The sequence below is a fragment of the Dermacentor andersoni genome, chromosome 8 (assembly GCF_023375885.2).
Source record: "Dermacentor andersoni chromosome 8, qqDerAnde1_hic_scaffold, whole genome shotgun sequence".
Classification (NCBI taxonomy): Eukaryota; Metazoa; Arthropoda; class Arachnida; order Ixodida; family Ixodidae; genus Dermacentor; species Dermacentor andersoni.
Window position 1 is genome coordinate 67,854,964 of NC_092821.1, and position 23,665 is coordinate 67,878,628.

Consider the following 23,665-nt stretch of genomic DNA (forward strand, 5'->3'; position numbering starts at 1 on the left):
TTCGTTTTTGTATAAGCTTTGTCAAAAAAAAAGAAAAGAATTGCAACACTGACTGCCACTGCTGTTATATTGAAATGAGCGTTATGCAATGTAAACACTGCACTTTATTCCACAAAGCACGAGCCTCTTTTTGAAAAGCTCATCCCGTGAAAACTTTGCTGCTGTCATCAACAAATGCCACCCCATAAAAAACATTTCTCTTCTCAGATTTGCCTGTAAAGCACAGGAAACATTGCTATCATATTATTTGATGTTTTAGCTAGCATCACTATTTGTGCAAATATATTGCACATTTTTTTTTCTGTGTATTAGCCTGAGAAACCACCTATCATTATATTCAGAACTATGTTTTGAAGATAACTCGATTCCTGTACTATGCGTTACTTGTTTACATCATATACGTTTTATTCTTTAAAATCTTTCTAATCCATCAAGAGCCTTTCCTCTTGTTACATCCGTGAATCTTAAAAGGATCCGCAAAATATTTAGTGCATTCTAGCAGATATTAAATTACAGTTAACAGCACATAAACAGAATTGAACAACACTCTTGGAGAGACGAGGACACCACCATACTTGCCTCTTTTGTTTCAAAGTGTCTTTTCATGCCGTTAATTGTAATAATTCCATACCAACCAACGAGTCCTAATCTGCACTTTGCCAACAATGCATGTCTGTGTGTGTTATCTACCCGTCTTACCCAGAAAACATAAAAAGTGCACATCTGCAACGCTTCTATATCAACAAATATTTTTTTGTCAGTGCAACCAATGGTGGTGCAATCCATTAGCTGCGCTCGGCAATAGGCGTATTGTCCTTGCGCCTGTAGATGGTGCCGCTCTTCTTTCCGCCGATTCATTTTTCTTCCCAGGTTTAGCATTGCCTCAACAGTACATACATTGCATTATATCCTGGACAAAATGGGAGAGTACTTGCCCCCATATGTAGCACTGGTAACATGGCATTAGTTATAAGAGTTGCTGTCAAATGCTACGCCTCGGTGCAACAATTAGGACAGTGAACAAGGAAGCGGAATAACTAGAAGTGCTGTGTCTATCCTTGTTTTAAGAAGACTGCAGCACTCAGTACGTGACCACGAGCTCCTCAAATTGGGTTGCCTGCCACCTTGGCCCCCTCCTCAACGGATAGACAGGGTGTGCAACCAAAAATACGGATGCAGTGACACGCATTTATGACACCACTGACAAACTTCACACATACATGAGCAAAATCATTCAACATACGTCGAATTCTAGATGTGCGATATTGAGCAGCGTACCTGCCATATTGGAGGCAACAGATAGGGCAGTATGAGCGAGTAAACATTGCTGAACGGCCCGTGAGTGATGTAGGGAGCCACAACAGACATTTGTGGCTCCCGGTCAATTATGGTTGATGGAAACACAATAAGATTTAAAAAAAGAAATGAGAAGAAGGAAAGAAAATTACAAGAAAACCCTTCAGCTCCTCTGGCAGAAGACAAGTATTCATGCAGCGGCTATGTAGAGTTGATGTCTTCTGAATTATGGAGCAACTAAAGGAGCCTTCGAAATTCATGTGGTCATTTCCAAGTTCAAAGAGTTCCATCAATCGGGATTCTAGGTCATGCAACAATTAGCAGGCGCAAGCACTGCAGAAGTGATAATGGCTTTGGCTTGTTGGCAAATGCATGCCGGTTAAGATTCCAATAAAGTGCGAGCAGACATCGTGCAGATAAAACCCCACATGCCGATATAAATCAAGAATGTGACTTCCACACAGTGCATTGTCTGAAAGCTTGCACCCTCCGGGACACAATTTTCACCACGCAACAATATTGTCTTCATGCACGCGTTTCTCCCCATCAACGCTGTGTGCCCGTCACTTTCCTGCAAGTAGTGCTATGCATCTCGTGAGCATCCCACTGTCTCCTCAAGAAGAAAGTACAAGGCGAGAAGCATTTAAAGAGAATGAAAAAGCAAACACACTCAGAAATGGTCATTATCACTGCACGGCAATGTTGCAGCACGAAAGGCACAATTTTACAATGTAGAAGGGATAACATCGCAAAGGGTGTAACTTCACACAAGGGTGGAAAATAGGTGCAGTTTTATACCACACAGGGTGTAAGTCTTTAAAAGAGTGTACCAGTGTGGCCTAGGGTGGCCTATTCCGAAATGCGAGCTGCTATGTGCAGGCAGCCCAATACTGGTCAGAGCTTCAATAAACATGGTCAGGCCACGCAACGCAAAACGGTACCTTTTCATACAGGCACTCTTTCTCGTGGTGCATAAAAAAATTAGAACTTCAATCGAAGGACGGCACCAGCAGAGCACAGCTCACACAAATTACACTGCGAAATCACTTCTTGGTCCATGGCACTTTCTCCAGCTGCTGCAAGAGCACATCCGCACAATGTTCATCCGGCAAATGGCGCAATGGTGCGTGATGCAGAGGCGCCGCAGTCCACTTCCAGCAGCGCAACGCAGTAACAATTTCTGAAAAATTCCAACTTGGTTCAGCATTGAACAGGTTAACAATCATATGAGAAAGGATTTCCAGTTTTGCGATTTCTTGCCCCTTTTACTTGGCTCGTGCCCCCTCTGGAGTTGGCCACAAAAGGAGTATCAGAAGCAGGAGCTTAAGTTTAGAATGATAAGTCTCACTGAACTTCCAAGGGTGCCACAGTACAGAGCTTGCCTCAGTGAAGAAGCTGTCCGAGATGTACAGACAACTGGAGCTCAGAGTGATCTCAGCTCTTGCGAAGCATGCACCTCTTAGCATTGCTGGACAGCCATGCCGAAATCAAACTGTTATGCATCATCCTCTCCGACCGCTAATTTCACCAGCGCTCTGCAGCCTTGTTCCACAGAAAACGCCAGCCTGTCCATAGGGTGTAGATGCATGCATATTTATCTTCCAGATGCTTCTGAAACACATGTTCTCTGCAGGGATGTTTTGCAGTTATGTTCAAATACTCAGATTCTTCAGCTATGCAAGGATGTTCATAATGGACAGCCATCTGCTTTCTTCTTCAAAGCTTGCTGCAGCACGGCGTTGCAGAGCGTCTTGCAAGTGGGAGCTAGATTGTCACCTGCTGCAAGGCCGTCCTTTCTCACATGAGACTTGCGGCGCTGGGACTCCTACAGCTCCAGGAGACGCTGCAGTACTTGGGTTGTGCTGTATAAAGGTTACAACATGTCAACAAGGTCACAGCCATCAACAATTTACAAACAATGTTTGCTGTACAGACGAATATTTATAGACCTTTCCTCTTTAAGTGGCTATGTGCATCATGGCACACTGGCAGCACTCGCTTGCAGATCTGTCCCCACTATAGCGTTCAAATCATCACATCTCCTCAGCACAGTGTCCCAGCACAGTACGGACCCAGCTTGGCACACCGGGGGGACTGCAAAGCCTCTTCAGACCTTGACAGCACCCGTAAGCGGAGGCATGGTGGAGGCTCGCTGCTGGAGCCGGCTGCTGCGAAGCGCCTCCAGTGCTCCGGACACAGCCGTCTTGGAGTCGAAAAAGTGTGCTAGGTGTTCGTCTTTGTGCAGGCACGCACGGAACTGCTGGAAACTGATGTGCCAGTGCCGGTCCCAAATGTCCGACGACACGGTCGCCGCCGCAACACTGCCATCTCGGGGAGTCTCCTGCAAGGAGGGGAAAAAAAAAATCATGCGACACTGTGGCAATCAATGTTATGCAAAGCATTGCAATGAGGACACTGGGCCACGCTAGCCCCTAAATCGGCGACCGATTGCAACTGAATCCTGCCACCTGCCCTGGCGAGCGATGTTAACAAATGTCTTAAAGAGACACTAAAGGCAATTATGGACCGTTAAAATACCATTCCAGAAAACTTGGAGCACTTGCTTCGTGCCAAGAAAAGATTTAGATTAAGTGAAAATCATGTTAGAAGGGTCCGCACCCCTTTAGCGTAACTCTAAGTGCGAAATGCCATAGCGAAACTGAGCAGAGAGAGAGCATTAGATTCACCGCTGCAGCTGCTCTTGGTCAAGTGGCACAGACCGTTTGGGCATTCCATGACAGCACATAGACGTGGCATTTTCTGCTACTTGCAGTTTGTGCGAGTCTTGTGAGCCAGCAAAACCAGCGCAATGCTACGTGATAATGAGTAGCATTTTTTCCGTCTTATAATGCAATGCAAGGATCTTTCTATTACGAGTGGTTGAATACTAGTGACAGAATGAGGAGCACTTACGTCATTGGGCTAGTGCTCGAATGACCTGGGGGAGTCTCAAATTGTGTGCTGCATGTACTTCAATTTTTCAATTACTAAAGCTTTGTTCGCAACAATATTGATGCTTAGACGTTCTCGAGTATTAATCCATCACTTTGGCTTGACTTAATATTTGCCTTTAGTGTCCCTTTAAGCACTGGGCCATGACGCACAACCCAACAGACAGGTTTGAGAAAGTGGATAGAAGAGACATTGTTACGCGAAGGACGAGTGCGATTGAGGCCGCTCCGTGAGGCCATTTGTTTGCGGATGGTATGACATGGCTAGCTTGTGCCTCGTGGCATAGGACTGCAGGATGTCCGTGATAACTTTTGATAGGAATGTCCGGCCACAGTCTGACAAGTTGTCGTGGAGCTCCATGTAATAAAATCTCGTCACGTAGAAGAAAATTGGCGACATCTGTGGCGCCAATTGTAGGAAGCGCTCGGGTGATGGCGTAGCACGTTGTGTAATCCTTGGCCACAGCTATCCACCTGTTCCCAGAGGTAGAAAGAGGAAAAGGGCCAAGTAAGTCCAAACCAACCCGAAAGAATGGTTCCGTGGGAATGTCGAGTGGTTGAAGGTGCCCAGCAGGGAGTGTCGATGGTGTCTGGCGTCGCTGGCATTTCTCACACGCAGCTACGTATCTTCGAATGGAGCGAGCAAGCCCTGGCCAAAAGAAGCGTCGGCGGATCTGGTCGTAGGTACGTGACACACCCAGGTGACCGGCAGTGGGGAGGTCGTGAAGTTTGTGGAGAACAGCCGAGCGAAGGTGTTTAGGGATCACAAGGAGTTATGCAGGGCCGTCGGGGTGAACAATGTGGAGGTAGAGTACGCCATCTTGAAGTGTGAATAAGCAAAGGGAACTGGCAGCAAGTGACAATTCCAGGCAGTCAATGATGAAACGCAAGGACGGGTCACGGCGCCGCTCGTCGGCGACATGGAGCAGTGGAAAAATAGAGAGAATACAGGTGTCGGTGTCAGTATCAGACGTAGAGGTTGCGTCTTCAACTAGGTAGCGAGAAAGGCAATCTGCGTCCTGGTGTTGGCGTCCCGACTTGTAAGTCACTGTGGAGGGATATTCTTGTAGTCGGAAGGCCCAATGACTGAGCCGGCCAGTAGGATCCTTGAGCGACGAAAGCCAACAGAGCGCGTGATGGTCTGCGATTACTGAGAAGTGCTTGCCATATAAATATGGGCGGAAATTTTAAACAGCCCAGACGAGAGCAAGAAACTTGTGCTTGGTAATCGAATAGTTGTGCTCTGCAGTTGTCAGGAGCTGGCTAGCGTAGGCTATAACGCGGTCGTGTCGGTGTTGGTGTTGCAATAAGACGGCGCCGAACCCGTAACCACTGGCATCGGTTCGGACCTCTGCAGGTGTGGACGGATCAAAGTGGGCCAAGACCGGTGGATTGGTGAGAATCGTGATAAGGCAAGAAAATGCGGCAGCCTGAGGGGATATGGCCCACCTTGTCAACCTCGGTCATGTGCTTGGCGACTTTCCGGCAAAGCGTGAGCACTTCCTATATGTAGGAGACATATGATTCGGTCAACGACTGGACACGGGTAGCAAGCTCTTTTCGCACAGCATGTTGGTGACCTGACGGGTTGCCAAATAGGTCACGAAGCCACTCTTTGAAAATGTCCCAGCTGGAGAGCTCAATCTCATGGGTGCGAAACCAGACACGCGGTGCCCCGTTCAGATAAAAGATCACATTGGCAAGCATGATGGTAGGGTCCCAGTGCTGGCTTTGGCTAACATGCTCATACATGCTGAGCTATTCGTTGATGTCAACGTCATTTTGGGCGGAGAATGTCCAGGATCACGGAGACTAGGAACCGTAACGTACGTTGTGGTTGGTGCCGCAGGTGTAGGTGGCGACGAGGTGGTTCCATTGGAAGCCATGGCTGAGGCGACGACGACTGTGTGGCCGCTTCGGAGTTCCGTGGCAAGGACGGGGAATGTTCCACCTCCATCACAATGTTATGCGAAGGACGAGTCAGTAAGATGAGCAACTATTTACAGGTTATATCTCCAACAGCGGTTGGAGCGTTGACCGGTTAGATTCACAGCGCGAGCCCAGTTCGTTCTTCCTCCTCTTCTCTCGAGTGATGGCGTTCACGCGCCTCGTTCAAACATTCAAATACCACACGCTTATAGCAATATAAACCACATTCACCTCAGATAATGCTAGATAACACTGTATGCAGGATGCCCCAGAATTAGTTAATTCGGGTTTAATGGCGCAAAAGCGACTAAGGCCATGCTGCGCCAGTCACAGGACAGTAGAACGTGTTAAGGCAGCAATAGCTGCGTTACTTTAATGTCTATGTAGATAACCGGTTTCATCTAAAAGCTCGAACAAGCTAGTGAATGGCACTAGTGGATCATTGCCCAATATTAAGGCAGATATGTAAATGATACAAATTTTTGAAATGTTTCCACCTCTGTGTTTCATTGTGTGGACATGACATAATGATGTGGCTTACTGTAAGCGTTTCATGACATTTCTCGCATGTTGGTGGGTTTTCGTTTCGAAGTATAAAATTGGGTGTTAGATGCGTGTGTCCAATTCGAAGTCCACATAACATTACCTCATAGAACCGTTCTTGGTGAATGCATGATTTCCACTCGCGAAGCAGGGGTTTAGTCATATGTAACTTGTTATTTACGCACGAGTCCCATTCTTGTTGCCATTTTGATGCTAGGGCCTTACGAACCGCTCGGATACTGTCTTTGTATGGAAGTGTTATGTGTGTTATCTTTTTGTCCGCTGCCATGGATGCGCTTCTATCTGCAGCTTTATTCCCTGCTATCCAAACACGGCTTGGAACCCAGCAGAATCGTATGGTTCCTCCGTATTTCTTGTTAAATACTGTGTTTAAGATATTGCCAAGCAGGGGTTCAGACGCGGTGTTTAAGTTTAGGGATCTTAGGGCACTTAACGAGTCAGTATAAATAATAGCATTCTTCTGCTTGTCGATAGTAATTTTCTTAACTGCCATCCATATCGCATAAACTTCGGCGGTAAACACTGAAGAAAACTTATTTATCCGAATGCTATTTTCCCCAATTTTTCGTTACAATCCCGACACCTACGTGTTCTTGTGTTTTAGAGCCGTCTGTGTAAAATTCCGTGTAGTTTTTATATTTTCCTTGAATAACTCAGAACTCTTGTATTATGTGTTCTTGTGAAATGTCTTTTTTCTTTACATGTGTTAACGTCCAGTCACATAGCTGTGTAAAATTGCACCACGGGGGCAATCTTGGTGGCCTTTCGGCAACCTGCAGGGCTTCGGGAGGAACATCATAAGTCTGACAGTATTGTTCGTGTCGTAAGATGAGTGGCCGAATCATGTTCGGTTTATTTGTGTAGTGTACTCATGATTTGCACTGTGTTACGATGTTGTAGCATATATGTTGTGGTGATGAACAAATTCTTAATACATAGCAAAGTGCAAGTAGTGCTTTGCTGTGCTGTAATGAAGGCTCATTAAAGTCAACGTATAAACTTTGTACTGGCGATGTCCTGTAGGCACCAGTCGTAGGCCGAGATTATGAACTGGACCAAGTCGTTTAATGTAGGACTGCCTAGCTGCACCGTAAACTACACTGCCGTAGTTGAGGATGCTACGTACAAGGGACCAGTATTTACGTAGTAGACATGTTCGGTCAGATCCCCAGTGCTTATGCAATAAAAAATTGAGGATATTTAGTGCTTTATTTGCTTTAATTTTAGTTGCATTAATGTGGGCCAGAAAGTTCAGTTTTGTGTCAAAAGCTACGCCTAAAAATCTGTAGTCTTCTTTGACCGGCAGCGTTGTACCATGCAATGTGAGAGCTGGAGTGCAGTGTAACCCTCGCTTCTAGGAGAAGAGAACAGTAACAGTTTTGTGTGTTCAGAACCGGAAACCATTTTTGTCAGCCCACTGCATAAGATTATTTATCGTTATTTGTAGTTGTCATTCGCAGGTGGGTAAGTTTGAGGCGCGGCAAGCCATTTGCGAATCGTCGACATGTATGACAGATACAGTAAAATGTTCCCACATACATATCGCGGCATCTGCCCCTGGTGCGGCGACACACGCCCTACACTCTTTCACATCTCGTAGGGGTGCGGGGGCAAACCTCAACACTTAAAGACGCCTAGCACGTCATTTGAGCAGTGGGAGGTACAGCTGACCGGCGATACCCTGACGGGACAAGAAGCTCTCGTCCAGCAAGTACGTCGAGCAGCCATGGCCAGTGGAGTCCTGGAATGAGGACACCACCCACTTGACCTCAATCTCAACCACCTCGATGGTTCAAATAAATGTTCTTTCTCTCTCTCTCTCTCTCTTGAGTGCATAACAGATGATGGGATGATCTTATTTACAGAGTTCACTTTGACTATGAAGAGCGTCGTGCTCAGAATGCAACCTTGTGGAACGACATTTCCTTGTGTGAATGTGCGAGAGAGTATTGTGCCGAGACATACTTGAAATGTTAGGTTTGACATGAAATCGCATAGACAATTTAGCATTCTTCCGCGAATTCCCATGTCAGCCAGGTCTCTCAAAATTCCATATTGCCACGTGGTACCATACGCGTTTTCTAAATCAAAGAAAACCGCAAGGCAGTATTGTTTGTGAAGAAACGCGTCATGTATTTCATGCTCTAGTCGCACGAGATAGTCAGTGGTGGAGCAGCCCTTTCTGTATCCGTACTGGTGCTTGTCTATTAGGCTTCTTATTTCAAGGATGAATGCGAGTCTTATGTTTATAATGCTCTCATATGATTTGGCTAGACAACTTGTTAATGCAATGGGTCTATAGCTGCTAGGGAATGTTGCGGGTTTACCAGGTTTTAGAAAAGGCACTACTACTGCGTTTTTCCAATCTGTAGGCATTACCCCAGACTCCCATACCTTATTGAAGAATTTAAGAAGTGCCTTAACCGATGCTTCAGATAGATGTGCCAGCATTGTGTAGAGGACACTGTCAAGACCTGTTGCCGTTTTTTAACCGGCAGAGAGAACTCTGTTCAATACATGCGTTGTGAGGGGGTTATTATACATTTCAGCTGAAGCCCCAGTGGTGGGCAGTCTCTTTTTCTTCGCCGACTCTTTAAGAATGTATGTGAATAGTTTGCTGAGCTGGACGTGTTGTAAAGGTGTTCACCTAATAACTTGGCCTGGTCCTGTAGTGTTGTTTGTGTGCCTGGACATGTAAGCAGTGGTATTGTGTATGATGAGTACTCTCCTCTAAAATTCCTCACCTGGTCCCACATTCGTTTTGATGTGACTGTACTATTGATTGAAGATATGTATTTTTGCCATGATAATTTCTCCGCCTTTCTTCGAATAAATCGTGCTTTGGCTTTGGCCTGTTTGAAATCTAGAAGATTGTTATAAGTGGGGTACCTCCATAGGATTCCCCAGGCCTTATTTTGTTCTTTTTTGGCTTCAGTACATTCATTTGTACACTAAGGATTTAGCTTTTTGCGCACAAAAATTCCCAGAAATCATGCATGAAGCTTTAAATAAAAGACACTGTTTATTCTATGCCAATATGACCAAGTGTGTGTTGTTCGAAGACTTGATGAGAAACTGTCAATAATTTTTTTTAGTCCTTGACATCCAATTAGTCAAATAAAAGTAATCAGCAAACATTTTAGTCATTCTAACTGCCAAGATGTCCAGGTTAGGGAGTTACGGAGAATCGTAAGAGACATTAGAATAATATGTTTCCAGCAAAGTACACATTGTAAGGGTTTACTTTTTCTAAAGAAGAAAGAAAACCCAAAATGCATCAAGAATACCATGTCATTGCACACTTGTCCATGGGAAAGCAGTGCCATCAAATAGTGTCAGTGGGAAAACAAGCTATTCATCTCAGGCTCACTGTGTAGGGCAGCAAATTTTCTTTATGTTGGTGCGCAATAACAACCAGGAGGTGTTGGTGCATCATGGAAGGTACGCGTGCCGGCACTATGCAATGTTACGACACAACTGGAGGGCAGAAAAAAGTTAGTCAGGAAAGAGCCAATAAGACGAACCAACTAGCCACCAACAAGTATTGATATGTTACATTTATTCTACAGTGGGCCCTTCTTCTACGGATCAATCTCTACTAATTGCATCTATTGCCTCTCCAACATCGAAGTTCCAGCCTTCTTTGGAAGTGTCAAGCCCTCTGTTGGACATGCAAAGAGACTCTGCCGCCTATGAAAATTGGTATCGCAGAGGCAAATTCGGCTCATATTGTATGCAGGTATTTTGCTACCAAAACAACACTGGATGGATCACTGAACGAAAATTCAAGGTCTTCAAGCAGGTGGCTGTCAAAACTGCTGAGTTTTGGTGGTGGTGTATGCTTAATCACCTGCCAAGGGAATCCAGGAGGGAAGCGTTGAAGCCCAGTTGGCTTCTTGTCCTGGGCGACCTTATGTTACCTGAAGACATTTCAAACACATTGAAGAAAGGACCCAAATATTCTGTGTCTCTTGGAGTACAGGGGCATGACTTGCTGGAGCTCAATAGGAGTGCAGCCAACGATGCGGAAAGAGACGACCGTGAACGGTGCCTTTTGGATGGTGTGAACTGTCTTTTGAAAACCGTTCAACATACTCATCTACAACATAAAGACTCAACCCATGACGTCATCAAAGACGCTCTTTCCCGTCTTAAACTTTTTTCCACTCTTGGTTGCGTTTTAACATTGCGTAATAAGATGAACCAACTAGACTAGCAACAATTATTGATGAGCTGTCATACTTGTTGCTTGGCCCAGTAACAGATGAACAGCTGGGTTTCCCAGTGAGACAATTGACAACGCTGCTGTCTCGCTGTAGTGCAGTCCTAGCACAATGCAGTGTCATCCCATTGCACTGTGTTATTTGTGGTAAAATAATCTCAGCCATTTCTGGTCAGAAGTCAGGATAATAGCACGACACGATAGAGGTTAAAATAAGCACTGCGGCTGAACTCACCTGATGCGTCCCATCTCCGCCAGAATGCTCACCCGCCGAGCCTTCTGGCTTGGTCTTGGCTTCATGGTTCATCTCTCCCATTTGCAGCAGCTCGGTTCCTGTCCATGCAGTTGTACGGTGGGAGAGGAACACCAGTTATAGGGGCCATGACATGGTCATTCAGATATTGTCAATTGATTATAGTAACTGAGAGTAGAGAGGCCCTTGTGGTTATAGACACACAATAAACTAGGCTCTCAAGACAACAATTCGAACTCGAAATTTCGATTTGAAATTGCTGCCTCCAAGCCACTGTAGTGACCACCATTTTGGCATGGATTGTGTGAGGTCAGAAAATGCGGGCCAACCGCAGTGTTTTCTGCTCAAAAACACTCCGAAACCACATTGCACGTCTTTCCCTGCATGCTCTGGAACCTAGTGGTGCCAAATACAATTTTCTTACTCACCAAAATGTGTTCAAATGTTGCCAGTTTGCTTTGGGATGTGTGCGGTTTAACAAGCAATACACAGTTCAAGCAGAATAATTTGGTGTCACGGTATCCTTTGCACGCTTAAAATGCAATGGCCAAGTTTCCCTTCCTTATAAATTAAGTGGTTGGTTAACTAAATGAACATCGATTGCGTTTGCCTCAACATACGCTTTTGAGTTGCTTTTGACGATGCCAATTTCAGATGATGCAAACATTACACGCAACCTGACATGGTTACTTTCATACTGATACTACTGCAATCTGTGTGAACAACGAAACATCAGTGCAGTCATCTGAACAAGCAATTTAATATTCATTAAACCATTCTCAGCTGAGGGACCAGGTAAAGGAACACCTGCATGACATTTTCAGCTCATCATTGTTTTTCTTTTTTGCATTAAATGAAGGGCCAAGCCCACCAAACCCTAGAATAAGCAGTGGCAAGCTTCAAGGTGCTCTTGTATATCATGTTTACTCCATTCTAACATGCAGCTTCTTTCAGGATAATTTACTAAAAAAATTGCAAGCATGTTAGACTCCAGTATAACACCAAAACTGTTATGGTGGTAAGCTATTGTTGTTGGCCTGCAGTAATACATGCTGTAATCCAAACCAATCCACAAGACGACTGAAGCTTTACGAGCGGCGACATTTCTTGTGCCCACTTTGCAAGTTTATAAGTTTGTTAGGCCGCCACAGTGTGCAAGGAGTTTAATATTAAACGCGTTTCCTCAACCGCCATTGAGGGCACCCAAGATTGGCTGTTATTATAGTGATAATGTGGCTTTCCACAGTGGCAGTAATGCCCAGTATCCTATCTATTCTTTGGATGCAATAAACGTTTTGTCCAAATGAGCACAAATTGCACTATGGAAATATGGTAAGCTAACACTCAGGGCCATTGCAGTTTTCATTCCTTGTCTTGAAATTCAGGTGCATGTTACATTTGAGAGTGCCTTAGAACTGAGTAAATCTATTAATTTACTACAGCTCAGGCTACTTATAACATAACTGCTCATAGTGCAGGACTGGCTATAATGTGCATTTTTCTGTCTCATTTGTTATCACACAGATCTCAACGTACAGTGCGTCCGTAAAGTCATGGTGTGCTTTTGACCGGTCATAGGAAATGACCGAAACAAGCTAGAAATGTGAAATCTTCACCAAATAAAAGGAAAGCTCTTGATGCTTCATACCTGCTCAGTGCAGTTCAATGTGGCCTCCATTTGTTGCCCTACACACATCTAAATGATATTCAAGTTCTTCTCACACACGGTTAAGGACGTCTGGTGTAACAGAGTGAATAATGTTTCTGATTCTCTGTTTTAAAAGATTTATGTCATTTATATGTTCACTGTACAAATGTTGCTTCACATAACCCCGCAAGTAAAAGCGTAATGGCATCAGATATGGGGATTGTGGTGGCCATGGATCGTGATTCTGTGTTATCACCTGCTTGCGCACCCCCTTGCACATCATACTATGGAAACTTGGAGAGTTTTCCTTTTATTTGGTGAAGATTTCACATTTGTATCTTGTTTTGTTGCTTTCCTGTGGCTGGTCAAAAGTGCACCATGACTTTACGGACACATTGTATATGCATACTGCTTACAGTGTAGCCGTGCGAGACGAAATATCAGTAATAATGTGGCTGCTACCAGTCTATCAGACAAGCGAGGCTGATAGGCTTTCTTTTCTGCGCTGCCGCCTTTTCAAGTATGTACCAACACATCCAATTCGCCACATTACACAGCGTCTTTGCATTTTGTCCCCATCGAAATGTGGCTGCCGCAGCCAGAATCAAACCCACGACCTTGAGCTTAGTAGTGCTACGCCATAGCCACTAAGCTACCATGGTGGGTGATGTCACAATAATGCTGACGACTCCAGGTCCGCCGTTTTGATACCAACTGTAGTGTTAAATCAAAATCTCTTGCAAGTGTTTTCCAACATTTACACTTGCTAAGTGCCATCCTATTACGTGCGAGAAACATGTGGCACAGTTTCTACAACTTAAAAGATACGTGTCCACACTCCTTCGGATGATCTAGAAGCACCAAGTGTAGTACTACAGTATGGTGGGGTACCTGTGCAAGCGAGAGCATGGTAAAAGTCCTGCTCGTCTGGGTGGCCCACAAACAGGTTGTACACAGTCTGCCACATCTGGACAAACTGTTCCTGCACATATAAAGGACACCAGGTAAGTAAAGAGGAGCAAAGAGTTGACTAAGAATGTACTTCAACAAGAACTGCATATACTGGCTTATTTGGTACTAGCCAAAGTACATATCCGCGCTAAAGAATCACATGGCAGTCACAAGTGTGCAACACAAATGCTTGAGTATAAGCTGTGGTGTGGGCTAGGCATTTTCAACCCCGATCTTGAGCTCGCCGTATCACTGAAGGTCCTACTTCCTCCACGAGATTTCAGAGTTGCAATGCGGCAGCAAACGCTTGTACCGCCACTGACTCGCGAGGGGAAAGGTGAGGTGTGATTGCGCTGCAGCAAAACTTCCACGATACTGCGGGCGCAACCAGTGAGTTATGCCACCCCTGATGCATGGAGGACAACACCACCTGGTGGTGTTGCAGAGAACCAAGCTTTGCATCGCATGACTGAACTCTCCTCTCTGCTTCCTGCAAGCACGCATGGCAGTGCATGCTTTTACACCAATGGAAGCAGCTTATACTGGCACTGATATCCAATGATCTTGGTGCACTGCAAGCACATTTCTGTTTTGTCAACAGTGCAGAGCCACGAGAGCTGTGCCGATTTTGCCCGACGCTTGTGCTCACGTGTGAGTTGCGAAACAGAAATCTGGGGACTGCGCCTAGGTACATGCTACGGAGGAGTGCATGGTTTGCGCTGCTCGTCCGTAGCCGATGGCAATGCGCATTACGCTTAACTTCCATTCAAACGGGATCACAGTGGCCGATACAGAGTCTGCCATGGGGAACAACAAATTAGCTGTAAGAATGTGTGATTATTCATTGGTTTGCGACCACTAAACCAACATCTACTTAAGAGCCCACCACTGTGCTTCGCGCCGGGACACTTTGCTCCCTTTGGCAGAAACCCTCCGTGTCAAGCCTAGTGGTGAAGCCTAGGTAAAAAAAACTACTGCAGAATTGAAAGAGGCAAATTATATAATAATGCAGATTAACCCTTTTAGGGTCAATGACGTAAATATACGACGCCGCGAACAAGTCTGAAAATGGTCGATGCTGTATATTTACGGCGCCGTCTGTAAGTTTAAAAAGCGCGACAATTTCCTAACTTTTTTTTTTCTGTCATGTGCTGCCACTACGTGGGATTACAAAATATCTTTCGCACGCCGCCCTCTCTCGGTTTTCGTTGCATGGTTTATTTAAGGGCTGGTTTGCTCCCGCGCGTCTATATACTACCGCTCGCGCATTGGCATGCATACAGGCGGGTGGGCAGCGGTTCAGGTTTTGTTCCACGGGCGGTTTTGGCTTCTTGTGCTTGCACAACTGATGGCTATCTTGTTACTAATCGCTCAAAGGGCAACCGCCTCTTTCTCGCTCGTTTAGTGCTCACAGCGGTGCGCATAGGATGGATACCGCCGTGCTGCGTTTCCGTTGCTTTTTTCAAATTTTCTGACACTCGCGAAAACTAAATGCCTCTGGTTGGCGATAAGATGAAAATTAGCGGAAGTTTGTCACACGTTGTGCTTTTTTGACGGGCACACAACCACACAGTTTTCTCGAGTGCACGCACCTACGCAGTTCGATTACACTATGGATGTACATATTAGATATTAGTGTAAGAGCAGGAAAATTTGTCTTGCAAAATATTCTCGTGTGCGCACATTCAAGGCCTTGAACTATGTGTATAAAAATGCATCAAATGTTTAATTCTTATAAGTTTATTTCCTTTTTTGTTGTTGTTATTCATGAATGAATAGTACATATATACCAACGCAAAATCTTTTTTTCTCACTTTACGGTCAACCTAGAAAAATTGCGGTAAATTTTTTTCGAGATAGGTCCCCAAGAAGATTTGGAATCTGCAGTAAAAAAATCGACCCTGGGCGGTCACATAAGGCGAAAAAAATCGACCCTCAAAGGGTTAAGAAAAATATAAAGGGGAAAAAATGTTTTGTCACGCATTCGAATGACTGACCTCCCAATCACGAGGGCAGCCCTGTGACTGCTATGCCATGAAAGACGAACAGAGGGAGAGCTTATTCTAGACTATTTATCTGTGGTAGCATAGTGCAGCTCGACCAGGGACAAACAGGCAAAATTCTGCATCCGCAGTACCTAGTGCAGTCCCCACATTCCTTTATTGCAACTCACGCATGCTCGCATGCGCCAGCAAAACACAGCCTACCTCTCTCGTGTCCGCGCCGCTGACCAAACCAAAACACATTAGCTGCAAAGGTCTGTGCTGCGGACGACAACGGCCAACGATGATGGCACAAAACTGAGGAAAAAAGCTAATGCTTTCAAAGACTCCTAGAGAAAGCTACAAACACTGATGAAGTTCATCAGTGTTACTACCTCTCAGTGTGTCGTGTCTCACAGCAGCAAGTACAGTTGAACCACAACATAACGAAGACGAATATGATGAAGTAAATAAGTTGTACCTTGATATAACAAACACAAATATCATCATATATATCAAGTATATCCAAAAAGTTTCTCGCTAATATAAGCACATAAAGAATTTGTGCTTATAACGAATACCAAACGTTCTAATGGTATTTACATGTCAAATGCGGCTTTGTTATAACAATGTTCAAATGCATATGATGCATATCTATTTTAGTTCACTAAGTGCTTTGAGGAGTAGGAGAAAAACATCTTTATTGCAACACCCAGTTCAGTGCTCCCATTGGCACAGCATCTAGGTTCAGGATTAGATTATAAAATATGAAGACGCCAACTAAACGGACACACACAAGAGAAGAGAACAAGACAGGGCGCCACTCGCAACTGTTTTATTTACAGTGTGTTTTGTTACAGTGTTACATTGTGTGTGTCCGTTTAGTTGGTGTCTTCATATTTTATAATGAACAGCTACCAACTAGCCCAACAAGAAGTGCTTTCAGGATTAGATGGTGCAGGTAGAAATCAACTTTGTAAAGCTGCTCGAACTGCTGGTCACAAAGCATTTCACCATTCATGCAGACATTGCTCATATGGAGTGCGTGCCAGGAAGCATAGTTGCTGAGCAGGTGCACCAGTTTTCAAGCTAATGTAAATTGAATTAATTATGAACTCTATTACTACAGCCAACTGAAAGTCGTGGGGACATTCGTCCCTCAAGTGTCCCCTGACATTTGTCTTGCCTGCACAACTATCACGTCTCCTGGTGTGTGGCTTCCCCACACGACACATGCACCATGGTGGTAGCCACTATTAGTAGGTGCACTGCTATGACAAGAGATGGAGCGAGTGCTCCTATGCTAGTACCACCTGGCAACATCCACTTCATAAAGGGTGAAGGAGCAGAGGGTAACCAGGACCTGTAGCAGCTTTTGTAGATAAAAGTTGGAGGGTTTTCAATGCCTTCCGAAGCTCGGACAAAGCATTTTCAAGGATCAAAGTGCAATGACGCCTGACAGCTTGAAGGAAAAACACTCTTCAAAAATGAGCAAACATTTTTTTATTGCACAGAGATGCTTGGTAAGCTATTTGCGGATAAACCATCACCGGCCACCAAAAACAAGATGGCTCCCCATCAAGAAGATGCTAATCAGATAGGATTGGCTTGACGTTTGGCTCGCATAAACCTCGTTGTCAGATTTACAAATAAAATCCTCTAATCTTAGGTGAAAGCAACACTCAAGAATTTTTAAGCACTCCATGAAGGTTAAGGGCGTTGAAGGCCTTGTAGATAGAAATGTCAGTTCTACATTCAAGGGTTTTCAAAGGTCTAAAGGACCGCTACGAACCCTGAGTAGCAGCGAAATATTTCTGGAAATCTCACAATTTTTTATTTGTCACAACTTCCTTGTTTATGTAACTTACTGCAGTCCTTACAGACCATGCAGTCACGACAACCTACCTGGTTCATGTCAGGAAGAGTCATGTCCGACGACTTGCTGGAAGACCTAGAGGGATCTCCACTGCTTCCATCTGGTGAGAACAAAAAAAAAAAAGAAGAAAGCGAATAAGCGCTGGTTACAGTAAAGATTGTGTTGACAAGACGGAACAGGAATGAAGGTCATGAGAACATTAGAGTAACTCTTATTCAAGCAAAAACTAAGCAGCAAAGAACAGGAAAAATGAGACTAAACAAGTAAGGTATACAAGAACTAGGCTGGAATAGAGAAGTGACTTGGAAAGTATACGCCACAATACTGACCCTAGCATTTTATGTTGTAGCATGTTGCTTTCTTTTATTTACAAATACTTCTCTCTCTATTTCGAGACATAGCAGGAGTTAGTACAAATTTCGGGATGGTACAGGAAGGCTAGTCTTAATTAGCAGATTTTCTGAACTGATGAGAGTAAAAAACAAGAATTTACGGCATCAATGCTTCCAAATGGCAGCATCAAATAACTTTTAATTGAGGCAGCAAATAGATGAAAACATGCTAGGTGAATTCTTTTGCCGTTGGCATTGGTGTCGCCGTAAGGTTCCATATAAAGCCCAAGTGCCATAACAACCTATCGTGCCCCTCATGTCGTACACTGTGGGTGCGAGGGGAAGCGTGCGAAGGTGAGCCGAGAAGGATGGTGGCTTGATGTGCATCATCCTCCTGCGTGCCCAGTGTTGGAGGTCACGTGATCAAAAGTGTGCTAGAGTTATGCAGTTGTGCACTGCTTAGGCAGGAGTACAGGGGGCAGGTCTCCCCTATCCTGGTTGTGGCCGCACATAGCTGCCTGTGCGAGTGAGCATGCCCCGCATTTCGGAGGCAATACCTGGTGAGTGCAGAGGTGCCAGGGTACCTGGTGGCTGCATCTGCACTGTCTTCCTGTGCGCCTTGTGCTGGAAGTCGCATTATCTCTCGTTTCGGAGACGTGTCCAAGGGAGTGGCAACAGAAGCACTCGCTCTTCTCCGTTTGTGCTCATCACGCCAGCGTTGTGACAGCAAGTGTTCGAGGTCATCGAGTGAAAGCTGTTAATGTTTGCCTCTGAGAACTGCTGGTTGATCGAGTTGGTAAGTGAATGTTGTGGGGATGCGTGACTCTCATGCCTCCCCTGAGATCTGTTTTTCCCGCATAGCGCGTCTCCTGCAGGGCGCCTTCGCCCGCCGCGTGGCCTGGCGCCCGCGGCGGTCGGAGTGGTTGAAGCGCAGTGCGAGAGATGGCGCGACTGTCGCGCTGCTGCGGGGTTACTTGGGCGCCGAAAGGGAAGGCGCTTGGTCTCTTTGGGTTCGGGAAGCGAGCGGGAGCGGACGTGCCCCCCCACACGCGTGCGCCGACCATGCTTCAGCGAGACCGTCTCGCGTGGCCGCCTTCGAACGTGCCACAATTCGCGTGACTGTACACGCGAACGACCAGGCGTTGGGATCCAGCATGGGGCGAACATATTCGCTCGCAATGCGGTCGCGGTAAGTCGGACTTCTAGATTTGTCGCGCGCCCATCGGCATGTTTTGGGGATAGCAGCTCGGCTAGCAGGCATTGATCTATGAAAGGTGCAATAAATGCCCTTGTGACTGTTTGCACTACTGTGTTGTCGTTCCTTTGTCCCAAGAGTACGGAGGAGAACCCCGTATCTCCCACATCTGGCTGCCCAACGTGGGGCCTCTTGGGACATCGGACGATAGATTTAACAGTTTTGCTTCGTTCAAGACCTTTGTTTGAACCGAAGCGTAGGCCTAGCGTGAATTTTGATCGCTAGCGTCGGCGGCGTGCTTTCTTGAGCGAGGCGGCGGTGGCTGTAGTGTGTTTGAACTTATCAACATGCTAAGCCTTTTCGCGAGTGTTTTTTTTAATGACATTCGTCGGTACGAGAGCCACGTGGTCTGCATCCTGGGAGAGCGAGGCTGAGCGCCCGCGGAGCAGTGGCAAGCCTGAAGTGAGTGAGTACGGAAGCCTCGTGGGTGGTCCGAATTTCTTATGTAAATAGCTTCTTCTATCTCTTTGACTCGGATGAAGTCGCGGCTCTGGGAGCCGGGTGGCCGCGGGCCACGGGTGCCACGACGGGCTGACTGGTATTGCGGCCTGGCACCGGGCGCTCCGACACCGTCTGGGACGGTGCGCGCCGTCAACTCAGATGCTGTGTGCACCGAGCGGAGTAGGACCACCTCACAGAGCTAACGTCTCCTCGCGGCTGCCTGTTTTGCGCCCATTTTGGGTGTTGTTTTTGGATGCCGGTTGTTGTCAGGGTAGCGACGATTTAGGCCTAAGGCTTTACGAAGCTGCCTGTCGCACGTGGAGGGACACAACCTGGTGGACCGTGGCGTTGAGGCGTTGCAATTTGCTTCCCTCATTCTATTTAGCCTCGCACGAATTGAAATTACTCGTTCGGCTCAAGGAAGCGAGCTTCGTTCACGTGAACTTAGCATCTGAGTAGCTGCCCGATCTTTTGCTAGCCGAGTTGAACATCGTACCACGTGGGCGATGCGCATGCAGAATTCCTCTCCCTTGCACTACTGTAGTGTTTGCCGAGTGTGTTGAGTTTACGCAGCGTGATTGGAGTCACCCCTGGCTTGCTGTCACCTGCACATCGTCTGCGCTGCTGCCCCGGACTACGATCGAGTCACCCCGGGCGATGGTGATGCTGTGGCCAGTTCGGCGCAGCGACTTCGGCGGCCTCCTGCATCCAGCTCACAACCCTCGGCGGTGGACAAAGGAGCCAGCGGTCACCGACAGCTACGGCGGCTCTTGCCAGCAGGGCGCGTCGGCGCGAGCGACACTTGCTCGTACCGACTACTGCGTCGTCGTTTCCGGAGTCCAGGCCTGAAATGATGCCGTCGAGTCTGCAAAGCTGCTGCTGTGACCGGCGGACGCCAGCGGTGTACCCCAAGGACAGTCGGCTCGCATGTTATGGAGAGCGTGTGGACATTTCCCCGGCGCGGCCACTGTTGCATGTACCACCTTGTTCGCGAAGCACGTGTTGAGGTTAGACTGTGTGAAATGTTTCGCCAGAATATGTAGTGATTTAAGCTTGGGGGGATGTGGGGATGCGTGACTCTCACGCCTCCCCTGAGATCTGTTTTTCCCGCATAGCGCGTCTCCTGCAGGGCGGCTTCGCCCGCCGCGTGGCCTGGCGCCCGCGGCGGTCGGAGTGGTTGAAGCACAGTGCGAGAGATGGCGCTAGTGTTGCGCTGCTAACGCCGCCGACAGGCAAGGTTACTTGGGCGCCAAAAGGAAGGCGCTTGGTCTCTTTGGGTTCGGGAAGCGAGCAGGACGGACGTGCCGCCCGCGCGTGCGCCGACCATGCTTCTGCGAGACCGTCTCGCGTGGCCGCCTGGGACACCGTTGGCGTGACTGTACACGCGAACGACCAGGCGTTGGGATCCAGCATGGGGCGAACATATTCGCTCGCAATGCGGTCGCGGTAAGTCGGACTTCTAGATTTGTCGTGCGCCCATCGGCATGTTTTGTGGATAGCAACTCGGCTAGCTGGCATTGATCTACAAAAGGTGCAATAAATGCCCTTGTGATTGTTTGCACTACTGTGTTGTCGTTCCTTTGTCCCAAGAGTACGGAGGAGAACCCCGTATCTCCCACAATGTTTATTTCAGTTTGTACGGCCGACAAAACTTCCAACGTTTACTTCATGTAGTGGCGTTTTGCTATTGTTGCTATATGTATCAATGCTTTCGCCTTTCGGGTGACACTGCGACTTTTCATTGTTCCCAAACAAAAACTAAAAAGAGATCCTGAAAGATGTCTGCCCTTATCTGCTCAGCTTAGTACAGACCGCAGTATGCGATGGTCCATTAAAGTGAGATGCCTCGCCACCAATTTTGTAGTGCGGCTAGTAGTGATCTTAAACCCTTTGTATGCCGTGCCCACGTACACTTGTGTCGCCGTCAATGCCCACCCCTGACAGGGCCCCGAATTAATTCAATGACGCATGGGGAACATCCGTAGAATGGTAGCACCACGTACTCAGAAGTTGCTTAAACTAAAAATCTATTGTAAGCTTTGTTTTCATAAGACAGATGATGAGAAAAAGCTTATTGATTGTCGGTGCTGCTTGCACCAGTCCACTGTGTGGACTGGTGCAAATAGCTTGAGTGTTTTTTAATGATGCATAACTTCAGGAACATGGAACAATGCAGAAGTACAAGAACTTACGAACTCTCATTCAGAGCACTTCAAACGTTGATTACGAGGTAGGTTTGAGGGACAACGGAATGAAATTATCCTAATTAAAACCTACGATCAGTGTAATTCTCAATTTATGTTTGAATTTTCAGACTGGGAAACTTGTAATATGTTCACCAACATATCACGATTTTAGCTTGCTGCACTTTGGAAAAGCACCCGACACCCAAAAGAGTTTAAGAATAGTTAGCCACAGAAGAAACAGAAAATGGCACCTCAGAGGAAGCCACGTGTGCTACAGCTAAGTATGGCACTCGCTCCAGAGCTGGAGACCTCATAATGGCAGTTTGTCATGAAATGCAAGCAAGCTGCTACGAGAGATAAAAAATCCATTAAGCTTGCTGCAGCATAATGTTACAATCATACAATGATATTAAATACATAATTCACTTCTGTCAAGCTTACAGGGTTCCAAGTTATCAAACACTTGAGCCTCACGATGCCACTGCTAGTCCCGGATTAATTCATGTGACAGAGCGTGATTGTGCCGCGGGAATGGTCATTTCAGGTTTGACCATGAACCAGGACGAATCTTTCAACCGCAAAGTTAGCTTTTCGAAAATACCGAAAAGGGTCCCTTTGTAGCATTCTGCTAAAGCCCCGCTGATGGCAATTAAAAGATTTTCCCTCACATTAAGGTTCCCTCAGCTTGCCGATTTTTGCATACCGTATTTACTCGCGTAATGAACCCACCCCCCACTTTTGTCGTCGAAAATTGAATTTTTTTTTTTTTTTTACGTCGCGTAAATAACGCGCACCCGCCCGCAGGGTCGGTGTTCAGCATGTTCGCGTTATCTCGGCTCAATTGGCCGGCGCTGTCGACTGTCGACGATCATAAAATTGTCTGATCGCGCAGTGATAAAATAAACATCATTTGAAGCCAACGATGCTGAACACCGGCGACGCGAACGCGGGTGACGCGGGCGTCGACTGCACGCTTTCGTTGATCGTTCATTGACCTTGCATGATTCGTTGGTGGATGCGCAAAGGGCTTTACTGGGGCGTCCTCTTTGAAATGGGGTGACGGCAGTTTCCACCACGCTCGGCTATTTTCTTTGTATTTCTCGAACCAATTTGTCAAACTTCTCTAGATTCTTTTTTTTTACAATGATGATGATGATGATGCAGGTTGCCGAGTGCCATCTATTAAATGCAAAGCATGGATGGATGGATGGATGGATGTTATGAGCGTCCCCTTTGGAACGGGGCGGTGGCTTGCGCCACCAAGCTCTTACTACTATGCTGCCTAATATCCTACCTATGTTCACCAATGAAAAAAAAAAAAAAAAACCACTATGAACTACCACGTCCAAATTTTCTGATACCCTATTGCGAACTGTGCTTTTGTACGTCTCCGTCTTTTGTCGTTTCCCTACTTTTCTTCCACCAATCCTCCAATCGCCTCTTACTGATGTCTATTGCGGACCTGTTTGCTTTACCACTGCTCCCGCTGAACCCAAGGGCTTCAAGGAGGCCAGTGGTGCCTAAATCGACCGCTGGGTAGACGTCCTCACATTCTAATAAAATATGTTCCGTCGTTTCCCTAGCTTTACCGCAGCAAGCACATGTTTCTTCTTCATTCTTATATCTCGCTTTATAGGTGCGTGTTCTAAGGCATCCCGATCTCGCTTCGAAAAGTAATGAGCTTCCCTTTGAGTTCCCTTTGAGCAAACCTCTGCTTATAGCGCCATGCATGCGCGGCGGCGGCAGAACGAAGTAAAGACAACGCACTTGGACAGCGTC

At 46.4% G+C, this 23,665-nt stretch overlaps 1 protein-coding gene across 1 annotated transcript in view; it reads right to left on the minus strand.

The window, feature by feature from the left end:
- Positions 1-1,168: 1,168 nt before the first annotated feature.
- Positions 1,169-23,665, minus strand: part of Tbc1d8-9 (TBC1 domain family member 8/9) — a 105,530-nt gene continuing 83,033 nt past the window's right edge. The window contains exons 26-29 of the mRNA XM_050185598.3: positions 17,702-17,772; positions 13,755-13,845; positions 11,198-11,295; positions 1,169-3,637 (exon numbers count right to left, since the gene is read on the minus strand). Coding sequence (XP_050041555.2) covers positions 3,404-3,637; positions 11,198-11,295; positions 13,755-13,845; positions 17,702-17,772 — 494 coding nt within the window. The 3' untranslated portion in view covers positions 1,169-3,403. The remainder of the gene's footprint in view (positions 3,638-11,197; positions 11,296-13,754; positions 13,846-17,701; positions 17,773-23,665) is intronic.